The 21,567-nt window shown below is 36.6% G+C and overlaps 2 protein-coding genes across 2 annotated transcripts in view; one reads left to right on the top strand and one right to left on the bottom strand.

The window, feature by feature from the left end:
• Positions 1-21,567, bottom strand: part of LOC125669341 (uncharacterized) — a 170,315-nt gene that overhangs the window by 6,832 nt on the left and 141,916 nt on the right. The gene's annotated exons all lie outside the window — the stretch shown is intronic.
• Positions 6,298-20,957, top strand: LOC125669317 (protein draper-like). The gene is made up of 7 exons (XM_056161489.1): positions 6,298-6,538; positions 8,184-8,299; positions 8,425-8,565; positions 8,674-8,722; positions 8,771-8,911; positions 9,030-9,125; positions 20,860-20,957. The coding sequence occupies exons 1-7, from the start codon at positions 6,298-6,300 to the stop codon at positions 20,955-20,957; spliced, it is 882 nt and encodes a 293-aa protein (XP_056017464.1).

Genomic DNA, 21,567 nt, shown 5'->3' with positions numbered 1-21,567 from the left:
TATAACAGCAAGCAAGAGAAGCGATCCTCGGACTATATCGCTAGTTCCGAAATATCACCACCATCACAAGTCAGCAATAACGACGTACAATAGTATCAGGAACTCAACATGTCCAATGATAGTTCATACCAGAACCTGTCATTAAGAGATCGTTCATAAAATTCATTTTAAGAGCAATTTTCTGTGAGCATCAAAATTTTCAATATAGGGATGGATAGGTACCCCCACCGATTTTGCTGAAATTTGGCATATAGTGATTATTTGATACCCTCTCATAGAATTTGGTACCAAAATTCGTAATTGAGGTACCGTTGCCATGGTAACAAGAACACCTTGAAAATTTCGGTTGAGCATCACTGAAGAGACATTATTTGTCGAAATGCGCATCTGGTCCGTCAAAATTGGTACCGTATAAGTTTTACATTAGAAGTGCTCAATTTTGGTCTGTTTTTGATTAAAGATAAACAAATTAATTTTAGTGGCATACAAATTTCACTATTGTTTGCTTAAAGATTAGGACAAGCATAACAATTACATAATGAAACATCAATAAATCAATATTGGATAACCTATTGTTCCTGAAGTTGAAAAATCAGTATTTTGGCATTTTGACTATTTTTGAAAAAATCAATCTTAAGACATTTTATGACTTCATTTACAGGAGAATACGACAAAATACATTTATGAAAGTCATATATGATTTAATTTATCCCTTTATGTGCAAAATATAAAAAAACCAAAACAACCAATGTCATATTTTGCTAATTAAAATTATATAGCTTCAAAAATTGGTTGCCATGGTAATAGGAAAAATCTCATGATCTGAATCTATGAGTCAAATTTCAATATTTTATCAATATAATGTCCTTAATCTAAATTTAAATTTGGCATAAACAATAAGCAACCATATTTTAGTATTTTATAACAAAGTTTTAATAAGTAAACTAGAATAATATTTTGTATCCGAAAGTATTACAACCGTGGGGATCCGGGTTAGAATAGGTCCTCAGTACCCCTTGCTTGTCATAAGAGGCGACTAAATGGGGCGGTCCTTCGGATGAAACCGCAAAAATCGAGGTATCGGGTCACAGCAGGTGTGGCACGATAAAGATCCCTTCCTGCTCAATGACCATCAGCGCCGAAAATAGGCCTAAATTTTGCAGCCCTTCAGCGGCAGTGGTGACGTCTCCATAAGAGTGTAATATACTCAAGAGGGACGTTAAACGATATTTGATCAGTCAATCATGTGATAGTGTAAACTATCTCCTTATCATAATATCTTTGAACATATAAATTGATGTAAAAAAAAGTTTGCTTAAATTAGCAAAACCAATGATTAATTCTTTTGTTACCATAACAACCATTATATAAGATATATGATTCCTTTTAGCTTTGCAGAAAAATGCTAACTATAAGACTGATTTGTGTCAGGAAACAGAAACGTGTGTGCCTATTGTTATATGAACGTGTTCTGTCATAATCTTAACAATTACTATTAAGTACAAATGTCATAATTTCCTGTCATAAGTTGATTTATAAAATCTTGAAATCAAAAAGCATGTTAGCTGACCTGTTTCTATATTTATACGAAGCAGAATTTATTCAAAAACTTCTACGTGAGAAGAAAAAAATCTCTCGTTGTGGCGTTCAATTCGACATTTAGATATATCGATGACGTTTTGTCTATTAACAATAATAACTTTCATTCATATTTCGATTTGATATATCCCTGTGAGCTCGAAATAAAGGATACCACAGAGTCGTCCACTTCTGCTTCATACTTAGATATTTTGTTGAAAGTAGACATTAACGGCAAACTGACAACTCAACTGTATGACAAACGGGATGATTTCAGCTTCTCCATCGTCAACTTCCCATATTTATCTAGCAATATTGCATTATCACCTGCATATGGTGTTTATATATCTCAACTGATTCGATATGCAAGAGCTTGTTCTGCGTATAGTCAGTTTTTAAATCGAGGTAAGCTACTGACAAACAAGTTGATGGTACAGGGATTTCAACAGTCTCGATTGAAGTCAGCATTTCGCAAATTCTATGGTCGTTATAACGATCTAGTTCTATTTAATTGCTGTTATAAAATTTAGAAATTCATTTAAAAAATTAAGGATTATCTCCCTCACGCATAGCACTTATCCTTAGACGAATTTGACTCCACTTTTTTGGCACATTGTTTTTTCTTATAATAGCTCTAAAACTTCATTGTTATATCGGATTTCAAACATTTCGGTTGAGCATCACTGAAGAAACATTATTTGTCGAAATGCGCATCTGTTGCATCAAAATTGGTACCGTATAAGTTTTACATCTTATTTTGTGTATGATCAGTTTTACATCGAGACAGGCTATTGATGAACAAGTTGATTTTACGGGGGTTTCAACAGTCTTGCTTAAAGTCAGCATTTCACAAGTTCTATAGTCATTATAATGATCAAATTTGCCAATATAACTATTCAATGGGTCAAATATTATCTGACGTGTTTCATGCATATTGTTAGGCTGTTTTATGCACACTGATTTTGACTGCGGTCTGCTCTGTATACCTGAGGAAGATATAGGACTCATGGCGGGTTTGACCTGTCGATAAGGGATGCTTACTCCTTCTAGGCACTAAATCCCAATCCTGGTGTGTCCAGGGGTCCGTGTTTGTCCACTCATTATAGGAGTTATGAGATTGATCAATGTTCTTTATCCTCATCTTATTATAACAAGTTTTCTATTCATGTCTTGAGGTCAATTCAAGAATTCGCCGATAAGATGCACAAACTACTGAATGAGTTCATTTATTGAACTGCACCCTTCTTGTTCGAATATCATTAGATCGTCTGAAATTAATTCCATGTTTAACATTAAGTCTAAAAGTAAAAAGTTACTAGAAATGAGGAAAAATATAAACAAACAAAAGTTTCAAACAACGCATTTATAAATTAAGAGTAATTTATTTTGAGAAATTGAAAACAATATATGCATAATATTAAGTCTTAGGTATTTAGATAATTGAATGCAAAACTGTTCCCAGATAGAATTTCAGTTCTAATCGTATGCTGTGTATATAGTATATCTTTTGTTGACAAAAGTAAAAACTCAATTGTATAATTGTTAATCAAAGTAAGGATTTGTTTGTTTTTGACAAAAGGTTATTTCACCTGAACATATGGGTGATGCTAAACGGATAATTAATTCAGGACAGTCCCTCTTTTACCCTGAAAAAATAATCCGAGATACATTTTTAGAATGCAATTCTAACTATATTTAAGAGTTGATGATTATGTTCATTATAATTGATTTTCCAAAAGAGTTTAGGTTGCAATCAATCAAAACTTATTGTCATGTCAAATTACATTTTTTCTTATACCAGTCATATTCCTTCATATTTACTATGAATAGCAAATTAGGATGGTTTGTCTTTTTGCAGTTTTAATGTTGATATTCTTTTCTATGTATTTTTTCCTTACCCGGTTCCTGGTAACAATCGTCCCTAATAGAGAATGATTCATGTCACGTTGGAAATTTTTACTGCTTTCTTTATTTTCGACACTTTGGGATACATAAATTGTATGAGTAATGAGTGAATGAGCAAAGGTTTTGGAGGTAATTATATAGTTTAAATGAATATTACGAGTAGTCATATTTTATTTTAATAAATAATTCATATTTTGTGATTTCAGAAAGCTACTAATGTTTTCGTGTCTACTGTATATTCCTCATTTTGTGTTAGTGCTTATTATCGCAAAATGACCCGTATACGTCTAATCATGTGAACATGAATTTCGTGTGTCGTCTGTTAATCAAGAGTTCTTACATGTAAGTTAGCAACAGAAAATTAAAAGCAAGTAATTTTATTTTCCGAGTGATGCCTCTCGTGAAATTGCGCGATGATAAATTCCTCGTGTATATTTAGGAATCTACAGTATTCAGTTTCTTCATGTATTTCGTGCAGAAGGAAGGATCAATAAATAACCATTTCCAAACGTGAAGTAGGACGTTGATTTGATTATATCCTTCGAAGGCAGAACGACTCTCCGGAGGATTATATCAAGGATGTACTGTCCCACCTTATAGCCATCTATAGTTTTTCGAATGGCTATCTATTACTTATAGAAGCACTGGCGATGAACGGGGAATTTTAAAATACGACACTAACATTGCGTCGTACGCCATAAGTGTAGTATAGCTAAATATATCGGGGTTTTCAGAAACAGGCTATAACTTAAATTACCTGTGTGTTTTAATACTAAGCAGGGGTCAGTAATCTGACCCTGTGATCAATAGATGAGTACTGGTCATCCCAGGCACCCTGCAATCAGTTGTAACTCGGACCCCGGCCAGAGACGACGTTCTCCGTCTCCGAGTCCTACAACTCTAGACTACGTACGGGGAGTACCTTAGGATTATCCTAAGCACTTAACTGCACCGTGCATTCATTTAAGATATTCTACACTCCACTACATAAGCAACGGCGCGTTGACCCGAAAGAAGAACACAAACACATACATTGATTGAGCTTTGGCACCTGATGGAATAACATAAAGGCATATATTCAACTATTACAATGATGGACACCTTAGTAGAAATTTGATATTTATACTTTCTGGTTGCCGTCTACAACAAGCTTTGGATTGTTACGCACGACATGCATCTACTTGTCTTTCTCATACATGTAGGAGTGGGATTGATTTCATTATCTGGATATCGTAAGTAAACAGTAAACTTTACATTCATTGAATTATTAGTTTCATGACTTGGTATCACTAATTCTTAAAGTAATGAAAAGATTAAGCTATTTTTAGAAACACGTTCATTTGCTAGTAGTTCAAAACTGAAATTCTAATTCTGAGAAACCTATATAGCATATGACATTTTGTAGTTTTGTGCAAAATTTGTTCTTGGAATTGAGGACATTAATGAACTCGTGTGATACTCATCAAATTACAATTACAGTTGTATTCTAGTCAATGATAAAGAAGGTAGATCATTCCTCACATGTATACAGTTTTAAAGAAAAAAGAAGCTGTCAAATTGTTCATTAGTGTAATCGGTAATTCCATTTGCATAACAGAAATCCTATCCCAGAAAAAGGAGACTGATCAGGCTAGGGTACACGGCTGCCCAGGAGCTGGAATATGTCATTTATTCCAATCCAGTAATGCACTAGATGGAGATATTAACACGTGTACAAGGACACGAATAATAGGGTTTAATTCCCCAGAGAAACGGATATGGTGGTATGTTGACCTTGAGAAAGTACTCAGCATCTACAGCATCAAAATACAGTTCAAAACCTATGGAGAACAATATGGTAATGATTATCATGTGTACAATTATCCAATAAATTCATTAAAACTCGGTTCAGGGATTATGAAGAATTAGTTAAGAATTACCTTGATATCATTAAAAAGATCGAAAGGTTTCTAATAAAGTAGTAATTTCAGTTATGAGACAAAGAGGACATATTCTAATTGCCTTCATCGATTTCAATGTTTTGATCAAACTCCATAGCATATAAATACTAGTAAACGAAAATGTGGTTTTCTAATAGAAAGTTGATACAAATAGTCAAATCCCATCGCTTATTTATCAAGGAAAAGTCTTTCTCTTTTTTCCAACTGATAACAGTGTCATCAAAAATATTTATAATTTCAGTTATGAGACAAATTATATTAGTATGTTAAATATGAATTATTTCATCCTATGACACAATGGATAACATTATTTGACAACGGGTGATATAAAAATTATCACATGTGTCAACATTTTGCGCGTACAGTTCGCCATAGACTGTTAAACGACGTTGTTTGAGCGTTTGTAATAAACTTGTAAACCCACATTAATATACAAAGCATCCCATGGTAGTGATTGATCAAATGTCAACAGACGAAACGTTTTCTGCTTTGTTGTTTATAATTTGTGATGTCTCCCAACTAAACAGTCCATAATTGAATAGTGTATTATACAGTTGTTACACTTTCATACTGTGAGAATGGTATCTATACATTCTTGTTTGCCAGTTTGACTTTACATTTACTTTTAAGGTTACCTATCGCATGTGCAATCGTGCTTGTACCTTGCTCTTTTTCTAACATTTTACATATTCCAGTTGTCTTCAGCGATTTCAATGTTTTGATCAAAATACATAGCATATAGTTAAATGAAAATGTGGTTTTTAATAGAAAGTTTGTACAATTAGTCAAGTCTCATCGCTTTTATATCGAAGAAAAGTTTTTCTCTTCTTTTCAACTGATAACAATGTCGTATTAAAAATTGCTTATTTCAGTCATGCGGCAAAGAGGGCGTTTTGCTGGTTTCTCGCTCTATGTGTCAAACACAACCATAAAGGAGGATGGGTATCTATGTTACAAGAACGAACAGGAGTTACCGACCTTGAATTTCAGTACAACTTGTGTCAAACATGGACGTTACGTTATATTTTACAATGAAAGATTTGACGGTACAACTTATCCTTCCGGATATGAAACATACTCAGTTTACACAGAATTGTGTGAAGTAACTGTAACAGGTAATACCATGCTGCTTCATTATACAGTTTGAAGTCCGTTTAATGTACAGGTGTATATTACTCAAAATTTGATAAGGATCACTAGGTTACATTTGTGTTATTTACCACTAACATAACAAAATACATAAATTTGACTCAGAAACGTGTTTACTCAGGTTATCAATGAAAATTCATGAACGGCATGAACTTTTATCAATACGGAATGCTTGAAATCTGATAACAATACCAAAGGCATTTCATTACAAAACGCTAACAGCAAAGCAGAGAAAGAATTACACAGTTTTTGGGGATAGTCCATTATTACACTTAGTCGATAAAGTGTCAATACCGGGTATGGCCTCCCCTTGCATAAATGACGGCTTGACAACGTCGAGCCATGCTGTCAATAAGCACCCGGTTGTTCCACTCTTCCACGAGGGCGTTTCCGAGCTCTGCCAAAGTCGTGGGTTGTGCTCTCCGGCGTGAAAGGGCAACCTGCAGCATGTTCCATACATGCTCAATCGGGTTCAAGTCCGGCGAGCGCGCTGGCCAGTCCATACGGACAATTGTCTCCTGTTGAAGGTACTGCTCCACTAACCTGGCGCGATGAGGACGGGCATTATCATCAATCAGGATGAACTCAGGGCCAACAGCACCAGCGTAGGGTCTGACGTAAACATCGAGGATCTCATCCCGGTACCGCACCCCCGTCATTGTTCCTCTGTCCAGGACATGAAGATCTGTTCTTCCATCCCTACTGATTCCACCCCAGACCATGATGGAACCACCACCATAACGGTCATGTTCACTGATGTTGGCATCATGGAAACGTTCACGTTGTCGTCGCCACACTCGGTACCTCCTGTCTGTGAAGTCCAAACAATACCTGGACTCATCGGTGAACAGAACTTGAACCCAATAGTTCTGTGTACAAGTGACATGATCTTCAACCCAGTCCAATCGCTCCCGCCGGTGTCGAACAGTCAGAGGGACTCAAACACATGCCCTTCTCGAGTTGAGACCTGCATTGTGAAGCCGATTCCGTATCGTCTGAGTGAACACATTCACCCCCGAGGCGCTCAGGAGGTCGTTACGTAGGCTGGTTGCTATCCAGAAGGGATGGCGTCGTGCTTGAAGAGCCACAAAATGGTCTTGGCGTTGGGTTGTCGACGTCTGACGACCACCCCAATGTCGGTGTGCTGCTGTACCAAAAGTTTGCTGTCGGTTCCAGGCACTGTTTACAACGCTCTGGCTGACGTTTAGTGCATTTGCAACGTCACGTTGTGACTAACCAGCGTCAAGCATTCCAATACATCTGCCCAGTTGTTCTGTCGTTAGGCGACGCCTTACACGTTGAGGGGGCATTGTGTTGATAAACGTAGTGTAAACACTCAAGTGAGTTTGAAATTTTAGAAAGAATCAGACACCGATGCCTGAGTGAAAATCGTGCAATGGTAGCAAAAGCATAAACTGTGATGGGAAACGCATTTCCCATGGCATGAAATACACGTGCAAGTTTGTTGAAGACGTTTTTGATTTCACTTGGACACAATATTGCCAGTTATGCAGTTATTAATTTTTTAAACAGAAAAATATCTATGATCCTTATCAAATTTTGAGTAGTATATAAATGAGGTGCTATACTTTCTCTGTATTACATCCAAAGGTTGTAAAGAATCGGATGTGTATGGATATAACTGTGATCTACCCTGTCCAAACAACTGTCAGGAAATGAGATGTGACATTGTCAACGGAACGTGTTTGGGTTGTACTGCAGGATGGGTAGGGAACTTTTGTAACAAATGTAAGATTACATATGTTATATCATTTCATATTGATACTTTACATTTGATATAAAATGAGATACAAAAAGGTGTAACTTATCAAGAGAATGTAATTTTTCGTAGCATGTGCAGCTGGATATTACGGTTTACAGTGTAGATCTACGTGTACTGGACACTGCAGAGACAACCTGTTCTGTAATCACACCACTGGCCAATGTGACTATGGCTGTGGCAATGGATGGACAGGAATACATTGTAACACACGTAATTTATTTGGCATTATTCTAAAAGCTTTCGAAAAGAAACAATATATTTCTAAATTTACAAATTGAACTCTTTGAATAGTTGATTGATGAAATCTATGTATTTTAGATCGATGAAGACAACAATGAAAATGGCAGTGAATGTGAAGCAGAAAGGGGTATTTCTTAAAAATAATAAATTTTCCGGGTGAAATAATATTTTCCAGAGTGTCCAGCAGAATCATACGGTCCAGATTGTGTGTATAACTGTAGTGGACAGTGTCTGAGTTACCTCCCCTGCAACAGGACAACGGGAAAATGTGACGGTGGCTGTAATCTAAAATATACCGGGGAACTCTGTGACAAAGGTAGGTTTAAAAAAAATTGGTTTTGAAAGCGTACTTTTGGATTTTGATAATTCACATCATTCACATTTATTTTCTAGGTGTGTATTTTGTTTGTCTATTGAAAATTTGATTTTCCCAGAGTGCCCTCCAGGAACATATGGTCCAGATTGTCTGAATGTCTGTAATGTGACGAATGGCTGTAATCCAGGATATACCGAAGAACTCTGTGACAAAGGTATATTTACTTGTACTAACGATCTTCATTACGAAATCAAAAAGTCAATTAAGTACTACAAAATGTACATGCAAAACTTATGTTTCCAAAACGTTGTTTGAGAACAGGCTTTTGTATTCTGTTTGTCATTATTTTTCCAAAACGAAACTTGGAAACGCATTGCTTTACTTTCTTTCTCATGATGCTTTGCAAACGAAGTTTGGAAACATATTGTTTTTACTGTTTCCAATTACTACACATAGTATATTCCCCCAACAATGTTTCGGAGCATATTGGTTTTATTTTGTTTCTTATTATCATGTTCCCATGATGGAATTGGGAAAAATATTGGTATTACTCTGTTGATAATTATCATTATCCGCAATCAAAGTTTGGGAACATAACGTTTTTACTGTTTCTTCCGATTTTTATTTCGTCACTTACTTATCATTGGGTCATATGATGTCTAACGTGTCCCATATCGATTTAGGCCATTCTTGACACTCAACTTTTGACTACGGATTACTCCGACAGAAGATGGTTAATCCTCCCAGGCACCTGTTCCTAACTCTGCTATGTCCAGGGGTCCGTGTTTGCCCAACCCTTTACTTTGTTTTCCTTGTGGGAGTTCTGGCATTGATCATTGTTCGTTATCTTCACTTTTCACGTAAGGTATTGACGTCATTTCGTTTAAAGGACCAGTGTGTGTAGTCATATTCTCGGAAAGTATTCAAGATATCAACTTGAAATTTCATCAATTGTAAAGTTGAGGTGTCAGATGTGCTTAATCGATCTTTAAAGTTAATCTAATCTAAATTATTTTTGTATTCAAATATATTTTGTTCCTAAGCAACAACACCATATCAAATGTTGTCAAAAAGTACTACCCTTCTTCCTTCCAAAAGTTCAATGTATACGAATGTTCAAGTACTTACTTTCAATAAATAAATTATTAATATTTGTGCATCATATTCAACAAAAGAAATTCTTCTTATATACAACCTCTTAAGATCAATTCTATGTAAAAATCAAAGAAATCAGATAGGATCCGGCCACTCAAAGTCGAAGATTTCTTTTATTTCCCCAGTATTAATTTTACTTGCACTATCTTACATAATTTTAAACCCATCACCAAATGTTTACTATCCGTTGTCATGGAAACCGACAGCAGTCTATGAAGCCTAGTTAAACTGCAAAACTCAGCCCGTTTTCTTTATGGTTTGTCCTTGTGGTATAAAAAATAAAATAAAATTGAAAACAAATTCTCTCCATAAATCTTAATTTCCCATATCATTATACTTCAGTATGAGAATTTTATGCAATGCGTAATCTGATTGGTCTAGACAGTCACGTGACAGGGATGACAAAACTTCATATCTCCCTCTCAAACATCACATCTCCCCATTATAATTACCTCTTGGGCAACCTCGTGCATATTCCATATTATTTACGGCAAGGTAGACGTAGTTTATTGTGACGTCACAATAACTCCGAGTCATTGTACTTTCATAGTTCATAAGGCACAAAATAGGCGGGTCTCTGATATACAGTTAAATCGCCTGGTTTTGGTTGATACAAAAACAAACAAGTAAATCAGCATTCAAAGAGAATGGAAATTCAAAATACTGGTTATCATATCACTGTATTTCGTTGATTGTACCTTATACCGTAATACCTTAACGGCGCGGTGTTACCGTTAGGGCGATCTCTGCTACATACACTATATACATGAGCGGACTCCTATTTCAAATGCACTTTTGTAGTTTTGCTTTGTTTCGGTATAATAAACAATTTATTGCACGAATGTTCGGGAGATATGAAGATTTATTCACCGAAGAAAAATCACATTCCCCTCGGGCTTTGCCCTCGGGGAATATCATTTGTCTTGGATGAATAAATATAGGATATTTACATTGTGTGTTTTGATATTTGGTTTATCCAACGAGCTGATATGGTGTATTTATTCGCGAGGCTTGCCGAGCGAATAAATACACCATATCAATGAGTTGGATAAACCAAATATCGAAATACGCAATTATAGATGTTCTATTTATCTCATACGTCTTCTTTTCGCTAATTTGAGATGATCCTCAGTATGGTAGAAACAGCTGCTTGAATTTGTTTTGAATCTGTGGCTCAAACGTCATGTTGATCAGTCTTCCTTACGCGGGACAAAATAGTCCGCTTGCAATCCATTCATATACAGTACACAAGGGCATTTTTATAAAAGAAAACACGGATGAGAATTGTTTTAGAAGGGATTATAGTTTATGATTAATAATGGTTTTGCCATGCCAACAAAGTAACAACTATTGGCCGAGTATTTATTTTTTGAGGTAGGCCTTCTGATGAAAGTTTGATGTCGTCGTCTTTTTTAAATAAACATTTGTAACAACGATCAATAAAAGTAATAGTAATATTTTAATGCAACATTATTAGAATGTTCAACAGTTTACAATGAAAAGTAAAAGTGTTTGTGCAAATTGGATTTTATTTACGTGGTTTCTTTGGGTCTGAGGACGAGAGGAAATCCTGAGGCACTTCAGGCCTAGTAAATAAAGCTGTTGAGATTTATTAGGCCTACACTCAATTTGGCTCCAGAGAAAAGAGGCGGTGCTTCTGAATACTTGGTACCCCAGCATGTCGAGTTAATTTCGATTATTCTTGTGCAGTAAGCGGTTGATTCCTTGTCGATCATAATAAAGGGGACATTTTTTTTGTTTTGTAATCGTATTTGTTTTAGTAGTTACTGATATAGTTGGCATTATATGTCAGTGGGGACAACATCATTTTCATTTTGCTATAAAAGAACTTCTAAATAAATACAGAATAACAAGTTATACACTTTATTTCATGCGTCGATATGCATAAAACACAGAGAATATGTCATCCAAGCGGGGACAGTGTCAAAAGTAGTTCAGACCGGCAAGCTTTATCAAACGGGCGTGTGATAAACCTAATGCTTTATCTCACTTTCAATATACACCACACGTATGAGATAAATCTCCATATCTCCCTCGCTATCATGCAATACATGTATAAAATTACCTCCCTATTTATGATATCAATATTCACTCATGGTAAAGAGTGCGTTACTGACCTCTATACCAATGTATTATAAATTGGCAGTTTGCCAAACAGTGGTTTATTTGCTGGATTTCATTGATGAATTTAGATAATTTGAAAAATACATAGAGCAGAATCAACTGCTATCAAAAGATGTTCATATCAAAGACTCTTAATATATATAAAAAGATTTAAGTTGAAACATAATGCAATTGATCTATTGTAGTATGAAAACTGTAGATTTGAGCATTTCACCAAAATTCACACAAATGACAAATAATACAAACCTACACAGTTTTCAGTAAAAGTCAATAATATAAGCAATTGATATTTCAAAATAAATAGAAGTTTAACATATTGATAAATATTAGTTCAAGTGATAAAATAAAACCCATGTAAACAAACTGTAGCCCAGTTGGATATGCTGCTACCCCCCCCCCCCCCTCCCCCTCAAACCACCAAACACCAAGTATCATTGCAATCAAATCCATAAACGAGTTCTATACATGTACTGTATTGCCATGTAAACTATTAATAATATCTAGATAGAAAATAAGTGCATGAATATCGATACAAAAATTCTGTGCAAAACATATATGCCCCCGGCCTCAGCTACACTGTATGTCATATGTATACTTGTGGAAATGTTTATACTACCACAGTCAAAGCAAGGGATTACCAGGGGCATGCATCAAGGGGACGAGAAAGCTGTCAATGTGTTAATTTTTGCTTATTTATTACATTTCATAAAATTTTGGTGAACGGTTAAAGGTGGAAGATTTCCCTCTTCTCTGAAGGTCAAGCATATATCAATTGTTTGGTAAACCCTTTTAGTTGACATCAAATGCATGAAGTACACCACTGCACTTGGTGATCTTATGAACTGAAAATCACCGAAGGGCCCCGAATACCAGTGACCAACACATGCATTAAATAGCATCACTATAAAAGCTCTTCTTAGGATGTTGGGCAGATACCAATAAATTGTTTATTATACTGCATTACACCTGCTGACCTTTGACCTGGAAATCATTAGGGGTCATCTACTACTCATAGCCATCCAACATATGAAATATCATAACAACTGAGCAACAGGCTCAAGATATTGGGTGGACACCATTGCATAGAGTACTAGCTACATTGCACCCAGTGACTTTTAATCCTTTGACCTGAAAATCAATTTGGATCATCTACTACCAATGACCAACTTCTGTATGGATTATAACTATCGATCTAGGGGTTCTGAAGATACTGGTCAGACACCAATTGTACAGAGTATTGTATTGCACCTAGTGACCTTTGTACCTGCAAATCAATAGGGGTACTCTTCTACTGCAGAAACTGAAACTTTCAAAATTTATTGAAGCTTGTTTAGTGTTACAGTAATCTATGTTGAAATACCAGTAATTAGTAAACAGAACAACTCAATTTTGCAAAGTTATTTATTCAACAAATATGGATCACAATGTTAGCAAACAAAGCAATCGTCATTTTAAAAAACAATCATCATAATAGTGATTTTCCCTCAACTGTTCAGTAATGAGTCCTTATTCAGTATGCTCACATCAGACACTTGCAGGGGTCCCAGCTTGTTAATTTTGCAATGATTTTAATTACATTAGTTTTCTGACACCAACACTTGATCTTAACTAAGTCATGGTGTGTCCTTAGAAGAATGGACTACAAGTTTACTGAATCAGGAAGGATTGTGTCATGGGATGTATTCATTGACTGTCAAACTCGTAGATGTTTATATTCTCAAGAGCTCTCCTTTGCCTTCTATGTCATATGGGAATCATTGGTAATGCATCTTCTGCTCTTCAAGTTCTGAAAATGGGGTTGAACAAATTTAGAAAAATTCATTTTATTTTTCACATTTGAAATACAGTACACACCTACTTCAATTTCATTAAACTGTCTTTAACCTGCATTTACATGTACAAGATCATTCATGATGCTAGAATACCACGTACATAAGATGGATCGATCCTCAAGTGACTTTTCAATATTAATGGTTGAAAGCGGAAAATCTACATTTGTATATTGATTTCAATTGCCAGTTAAGGAATTTTTCTACGAATTGAGTGTAATGACTTTAAAATAGTGTGATTGAACAACACATTTTAGTCACTGACTAAATTTATGCGTTTCTTGTGTTGTTTTCTTGCAAGCAATGTATAGTCATGATGTAACAAAGTATTATAAATGTCAACTAGTCCTCAATTTTTTTTAGATCAGAATCACAATGTCATTAGTATATATCAGAAAAGTTTTAGACACATTTAATATCCCAGTCAATGGGTCGATTGAATATGAGTTACCGTACATATACTGGATTCCCAAACTACATAAAAACTCTTACAAACAAAGATACATTGCTGGATCCAGTGAGTGCTCTACCAAGCCCCTATCTTTGCTCCTCACGAAAATATTAACAGCTGTGAAGGAGAAACTTCAAACTTACTGTGCGACTACATATGCCAGAAGTGGTGTTAATTAAATATGGATTCTAAAAAATACTAAAGTACTTTCAGTAAACTTGAAATCACAGAATTTTTCCCAAATCAATAACATTAAAACCTATGACTTTTCAACACTATATACGACCATTCCTCACGATAAATTAAAAACTCGACTTTTTGATATCATAGACAGTTGCTCCTGCAACAAAAATGGAAAACGGAAATATTCATATCTAGTGATCAGTCTTTCAAAAACTTACTTTGTTAAACACCACTCTGATTCCACGCACAAGTACTCTGAAGTTGAAATAAAAAATATGCTTGAGTTCCTCATTGACAATATCTTCGTGGTCTTTGGTGATCAGGTCTTCCAACGGTCTGTTGGAATTCCCATGGGCACGAATTGTGTTCCTTTGTTAGCTGACCTGGTTCTATATTCATATGAAGCAAAATTTATTCAAAAACTTCTACGTGAGAAGAAAAAAAATTCTCGCTGTGGCCTTCAATTCGACATTTCGATATATCGATGATGTTTTCTCTATTAACAATAACAAGTTTCATTCATATGTCGATTTGATATATCTCTGTGAGCTCGAAATAAAGGACACCACTGAGTCGTCCACTTCTGCTTCATACTTAGATATTTTATTGAAAGTAGACATTAACGGCAAACTGACAACTCAACTGTATGACAAACAGGGTGATTTCAGCTTTCCATCGTCAACTTCCCATATTTATGTAGCAATATTCCATTATCACCTGCATATGGCGTTTATATATCTCAACTGATTCGATATGCAAGAGCTTGTTCTGCGTATAGTCAGTTTTTAAATCGAGGTAAGCTACTGACAAACACGTTGATGGTACAGGGGTTTCAACAGTCTCGATTGAAGTCAGCATTTCGCAAATTCTATGGTCGTTATAACGATCTAGTTCGTCAATACAACCTATCATTGGGTCAAATGCTGTCTGACGTGTTTCATATCGATTGTTAGGCCGTTCTTGGCACACTGATTTTGACTGCGGATAACTCCGTTTACTTGATCAGGATATAGGGCTCACGGCAGGTGTGACCGGTCAACAGGGGATGCTTACTCCTTCTGGGCACCTGATCCCACCTCTGGTGTGTCCAGGGGTCCGTGTTTGCTATCTATTTTGTATTGCTTATAGGAGTTATGAGATTGATCACTGTTCTTTATCTTCACCTTGCATTAGAGGATTGCACCGTAGGTTATATGCCCATACTATTATCATTACAGACAAAATTACCGATTACTGTGAACATATTCACGCCTGACGACCTGTGAAGGGTTATAAATAGTGAATGTGAGCAATTGCATGTGAATGAGTATTTCATATTTTTCTAACTGCAATAATTTAGTCTCGTCCATTTTTATACTGATATTTTTGTGAAAGGGTTATATGTATACATTTGAAATTCCATTTGGAAGAGTATAATAATGCAGAGCTCTAATATCATTTGATTTCTCATGTTGTTCAGACATTTATCCATAAACACATAGGCCTACATATATGAGCTTAAGTACTACATATAAAATTAATGCCATTCCTTAGCTTGTTAGGCGTAAGTACATTGGTAAGAATCATGACAAGCAACACTCCTTAAGATACAATTTTCTGTTTTATTACTGTATTCATGGGATAAAAATCCTCACCCTGTGCTTTTGGGGGATATTTATTTCTATTCATGCTCAAATAGGACATTGACTCCCATTTCAGGTTCATTATGGTATGTTCTCTCCTATGGGACATTGTATACCATGTTAAGTTTAAAAATGGGAGTTAAAACCCTATGGGAGAGAAAAAATTGTATCAGAATTTTCTCCATTGGGAAGTTTCGTGGGAGCATTGATGGGAGTGAAAATTCCACCAAATTCTCATGGGATTTTTTTTATATTTCAGGTGAAATATCTTAAAAACTACAATAGTTACGAGTGCAAAGTTGGGTGCATGTCTTGTGAAAATAAAATTTCATCATTTTTTGTAAAGGGTTTATTTGTATCTTCAATATAAGTGTTGGCAAAAATCCGACTTTTGTCGTGTCTAGAGTTAAATGTCGCACTGTTAATGATAAATGGTAAAATGGCACATACATATCAGTGTACTATAACACCATGATTCCATTTGTGAACATGATATCTGGATTGATTTGAATGTTAACCAAATGTACTTGATTCAACCTCGAGAGGCATCCCATCTGGATGCCATGTTGTTGCTCCGAATGAAATGCGGCTTATTCCAAAGTTATTGGATCAGGTGTCCCTATGTCCTCCACATAAGCATCCTTCCAATGCATGTTTGGATTTGCCATTAAACTGTCATTAGCAGAAGAAACCCGAGAACTTCCCTTTAAAGATTGGGATGTCGATACCGTTTTTAAAGACGAGAAAATACAATTAAGAATTACATATTGGTTTATGTTTTAAATTATAAGTTTCATGGTAGTAAAGGACAGTACTAGTAACACTTATTAAAAGATAGACATGACCTATATTTGAAGTGATATTTAGTAAGGAACTACATATGTTAGAAATATATGGAATAATTTTAATAGACATTCCCAGTGTAGCAGAGTGTGTAATGAAAACAAAATATACATCATGTAGGTGTCAGCATGACGTGTTTCATACCGATTTTTAGGACGGTCTTGGTACACTGATTTTGACTACGGATAACTCCGTTTACCTGATCAGGATATAGGGCTCACGGCGGGTTTGACCGGCCGACAGGGGATACCTACCCCTCCTAGACACCTGATCCCACCTCTGGTGTGTCCAGGGGTCTGTGTTTGCCCAACTATATATTTTGTATTGCTTATAGGAGTTATGAGATAGGAGAGAAATCCAACTGCTTATCTGAAATTAACACAAGAAAACAAAAACGAGAAGCGGCAGTAATGTTTGATAAAAACGATCTAACATTAAAATGGGGTGTGGTAGGGAGGGTTGACTTTGTTTGCAGACGACTGACGACTTTGCATATGGCGTCACATTTTTTGCTGTGTTCGGCTAATATCTGGATGACACTAAGAACCCGGGGTAGTGCCCTTGGGATGCCATAAAATGGCACAGTAATAAAAAATAAAGGTTCCGTATCACTTTGATAAATGGATTAAGCCTCTAGTTGTTAAATCACATTATAAAAAGATGCACTGAGTCCAGATTTGCGTATCCGCATGCAGAAAATAAAAATTTAAAAATGACATACTATACCTTGAAAAAATTTTATTTGGCGATATTGGGCACGGCTGCAATTTACAATAACAATAAGGGAGACAGGCATCAATTATTGCCTTTCTGGTATCCCTGAACAATACAAGCGTGAACAGGTTGGGCCCTGGGCACAGATGCTCACCTGTTTGATCACCTAGTATGGCAAAATTCAATCATTTAAACACAAAGTCAAATAGGAAAACAAGCAGTTGAGCGCTACTGGTGAGCCAAAATAGCGGCCACGACACTATGCTCAGGCATAGGCTGCGCCACCAGTAGGACAACCCGTATAATACCACACAGTTACGAATAACTATCAGAGTGTGCTTGACACGATGAGGCAATATTAAATATTCACTCTAGCCCATGTGTGGTTTTAAATTTTAAGCCCCCTGCCACCTTCAACACCAATTAATATCCATGTCAATCGAGTACTGGGGGAAAATTCATCAAGTCAATCAATAACGCCAAAAATGACTAGGTGATACTAATTGTCAATACAAAAATCATAGATCTTCAATAGCTTATAAATGTTCAATATAAATGTAGGAAATAAAAACTATGACTAAATGAATGATCAATCAGTCATAGCGCAGCCATGGCCCGTTTTCGCCAAGTTTCGGGGAGACCTGAACGGAATTATCCTTAAGAAAGGCTTTCAATGCCTGTTGCAATCTAAACAAAAACAAGTTATTGCCCATGTCAGAAAGGTGGACTTTATCCTTAAAGAACATGCCCGTGTTGACGCGATGTAACTCTGGATACCTTATGTACTTCCCCCCTGACCTAAGCAAATAAGTAGCCACATGGCTGTTTACTCGAGTTCTTATTCTTTCCATGGCAGCTTGGGTTATCCCCCTTCCAGTGAAGACGTGGCAGTATCTTGGACCAAATCAATATTGTTGATGGTAGTAATGCTGTTAATTTTTTCAACGCACCCTTTAGCCTGAAACGCTAGTCAGCTGATTTGGCCCCTTTGTCCATTGGGATGTTGTTGCCCCCACAATATATAAGTAACATGTGAGGGGCATCTTCTACCTTCAATAGTGTCCTAACTTTAGGGTGAATCTCTTCCAGTCTCATGCCCCCTTTGCCTTGCCAAAATATGGTATGCATTATGGCGGGCTAACTCTAAGTTGACACCAAAATGGAAATTTTCTAGCATAGCAAAAAGCATGCTTAATTATGGACGACCCAATGATCCAAATTCTTTTTGGACATACAATCTGAATATGTTTTGTTAAAATGTTTTTAATCATTATACTTTAGCCAGCCCCCCCCCCCCCCCCCCCCCCCCTATTGAGCTCGAGACACTACAACATAGTGAACCTTATTTCCTAATGTACTTGAACAAACAACGAGATTTCCACCGGCCCTTACTAGCGTTATTTTGTTCGCTAATTCCCATGACCCAAGCAGAGGAAGCTGCCCCGATGCGGAAGGAATGAGTTTTGTATACTCGGGTGTCTAACCCTAAATTACTTATAACCATATTAAAAACAGACGCTACTTGGTACATAGTCACTGATCTGCCAGAGAGGTGACAAAAATGGTCCTGAGAGTTTGGGTCTTAATTGTATGAATGATTGCATAGTGCGCACTGGACATATAGACTGAAGCGTAGAGGATAGCGTTATAGTTACCCCCTTTCCCATCTGGTCAGTTTTTAAGTGTCTAGGGAAAATGGGGACTGTAATATTGTGTTCTAGGTAGGTTACGTCCCTAGCTTGGATAGCATGTCCAGGGTCATGCACTGAATTTTGAACCAGTTCTCCCATTCTGAAATACCCGAAGAAAGCGGTTGTGAATATGGCCGAGAATAGCGCAGATTCATATGGGGATTTGCAAATTGTAGACAGAAAGCGAAGTATACTCGACAAGATATCCAATGTAAGTGGTTTCCTGTCGTCAGCGCGCGGGTTTTTACGGGTCAATCCGACCAGGATTTTTCTGAGTAAAAACGATTCAGTTGAATCATGGACATTGTGTAGCTTGCAAAAATATGATACCCCAGATATGTAAGATTTAATTGTGTTGGGAGAAAATTGCTTATATGAAAGGTACGACACGAAATTTACTAATTCGTGGGAATGAGGAGGCCACTTTTCTTCGTGGTAGTAAGCCTTGCGAAAGGTGTTAAAACATTCAGTGCCGTGTCGTAAAACTTCTTAGTATTGTCGGAAATGGAGTAACTGAAGAGCTCTTGAGATCTACGTTGTAGATCAATTGCAGAAAAGACTGGGGAATTGCTATTGGTTGTTCCTCTGAGTCCGGGAAGCTGGCCCGGGAACGTGACCATTACTGTCGAGAAAGAGAATCAGCTTTAACATTATGCCGGCCTGTAATATGGGACGCCTTAAACTGAATGTTGTACACCAACCCTTGCAGAACTTCCTCAGCAAATGCATGACCCTTTTGATTTGGATGTTTTGGAATTGAGAATGGATACAAGGACTCAATTATCCGTATGAAGGATTACTGGCCTGCCAGCTAGTTTCTTGCCCTAAATATCGAAAGCCATAGTTATTGGTACTAACTCCAGAAAAATAATATCATTAATAATTTCTGATCCTTCCCACTGAGCTGGCCAGCGCATAAATACCCATTGCTGGTCTAAAAAAGCACCACAACCTAATTGCACGCTTCCTGCACTATCAGTAAACAACTCCAAATCAAAATCATTTGTCCAATCTACTGTTCTGTATGATGTGACTCCATTAAAGCACTCTAAAAACATTAGCCAAATTTCAATGTCTGCCCTCATTTCTAAACAGACCCTGTGCTTGTGATGTGGTCTTGAGAGTCCACAAGTAGCATCATATAGTCTTCTAACGAAATCCCTACCAGATGGAATGGCCCTAATACAAAAATTCAACAAACCCGTAAGGGCTTGGAGCTCTTTCAGTGTGACTTTGCGTTTCGATAGTATACATAGTAACTGAGTCTTAAGATGTTGCAATTTGTCCAGTGGTATTGTTATTGTCATATTGACAGTGTCAATTTCCAAACCGAGAAAGACTAAGTTGTTTGTAGGACCAAGATTTTTTCTAGACCCCAAGATCGGAACAGATGGAACAGAAAATAGACATTAGCCGCGCGCAATCTTCAGTACCCTCTCTACCTGCCATTAGCACGTCGTCTAGATAATGCACCACATCAAGGCTATTGGCTTCCTGCTTAAGTGCTCACTCTAAAAATGTTGAAAATTTCTCAAATTTTGCACAGCTTACTGAACATCCGAAAGGTAAACACTTATCCACAAATATCATTCCCTGGATTTTGAAGCCCAATAATTGAAAATCGGATTTATGGACTGGCAACAACCTAAATGCGTTTTTTATATCTAGACATGCTACTAGGACTCCTGACCCAACCTTGCGAGCATGTCTAATGCTTCGTCGAAAGATGAGTATTTCACAGAACAATACTTTTTATCTATATGATCATTGGTACTATTTTCAGGGGGTATGGGATAAATGGTGAATTAATCTATAAGAACCCCCTTCTTTGGTACCATGATCATTGGAGATAAGGTTCTGCAAGGGGGGGGGGTCAAATTGGTCTGCAACTCTACCCAATGAAATCTCCTTAACTAATTGAATCGCTTGATAATTTAAACCAGCCATGGATTTAAGATTTTTACAACCAGTGGCAACACGTGGTTCTTGATAACAAAGCTTAAACCCATAAGTAAAACCTCGC

Source organism: Ostrea edulis, chromosome 4 (assembly GCF_947568905.1).
Source record: "Ostrea edulis chromosome 4, xbOstEdul1.1, whole genome shotgun sequence".
Lineage (NCBI taxonomy): Eukaryota > Metazoa > Mollusca > Bivalvia > Ostreida > Ostreidae > Ostrea > Ostrea edulis.
Note: the sequence above shows the minus strand (reverse complement) of the source record. Positions and strands in the feature narration are given on the sequence as shown.

Bases quoted from the DNA above. Each gene is read 5' to 3' on its own strand.
- LOC125669317 (XM_056161489.1), top strand. From the start codon at position 6,298: ATGCGGCAAAGAGGGCGTTTTGCTGGTTTCTCGCTCTATGTGTCAAAC. The intron at 6,539-8,183 runs GTAATACCATGC...TTACATCCAAAG, and splicing joins GTGTGAAGTAACTGTAACAG to GTTGTAAAGAATCGGATGTG. The intron at 8,912-9,029 runs GTAGGTTTAAAA...TGATTTTCCCAG, and splicing joins CGGGGAACTCTGTGACAAAG to AGTGCCCTCCAGGAACATAT.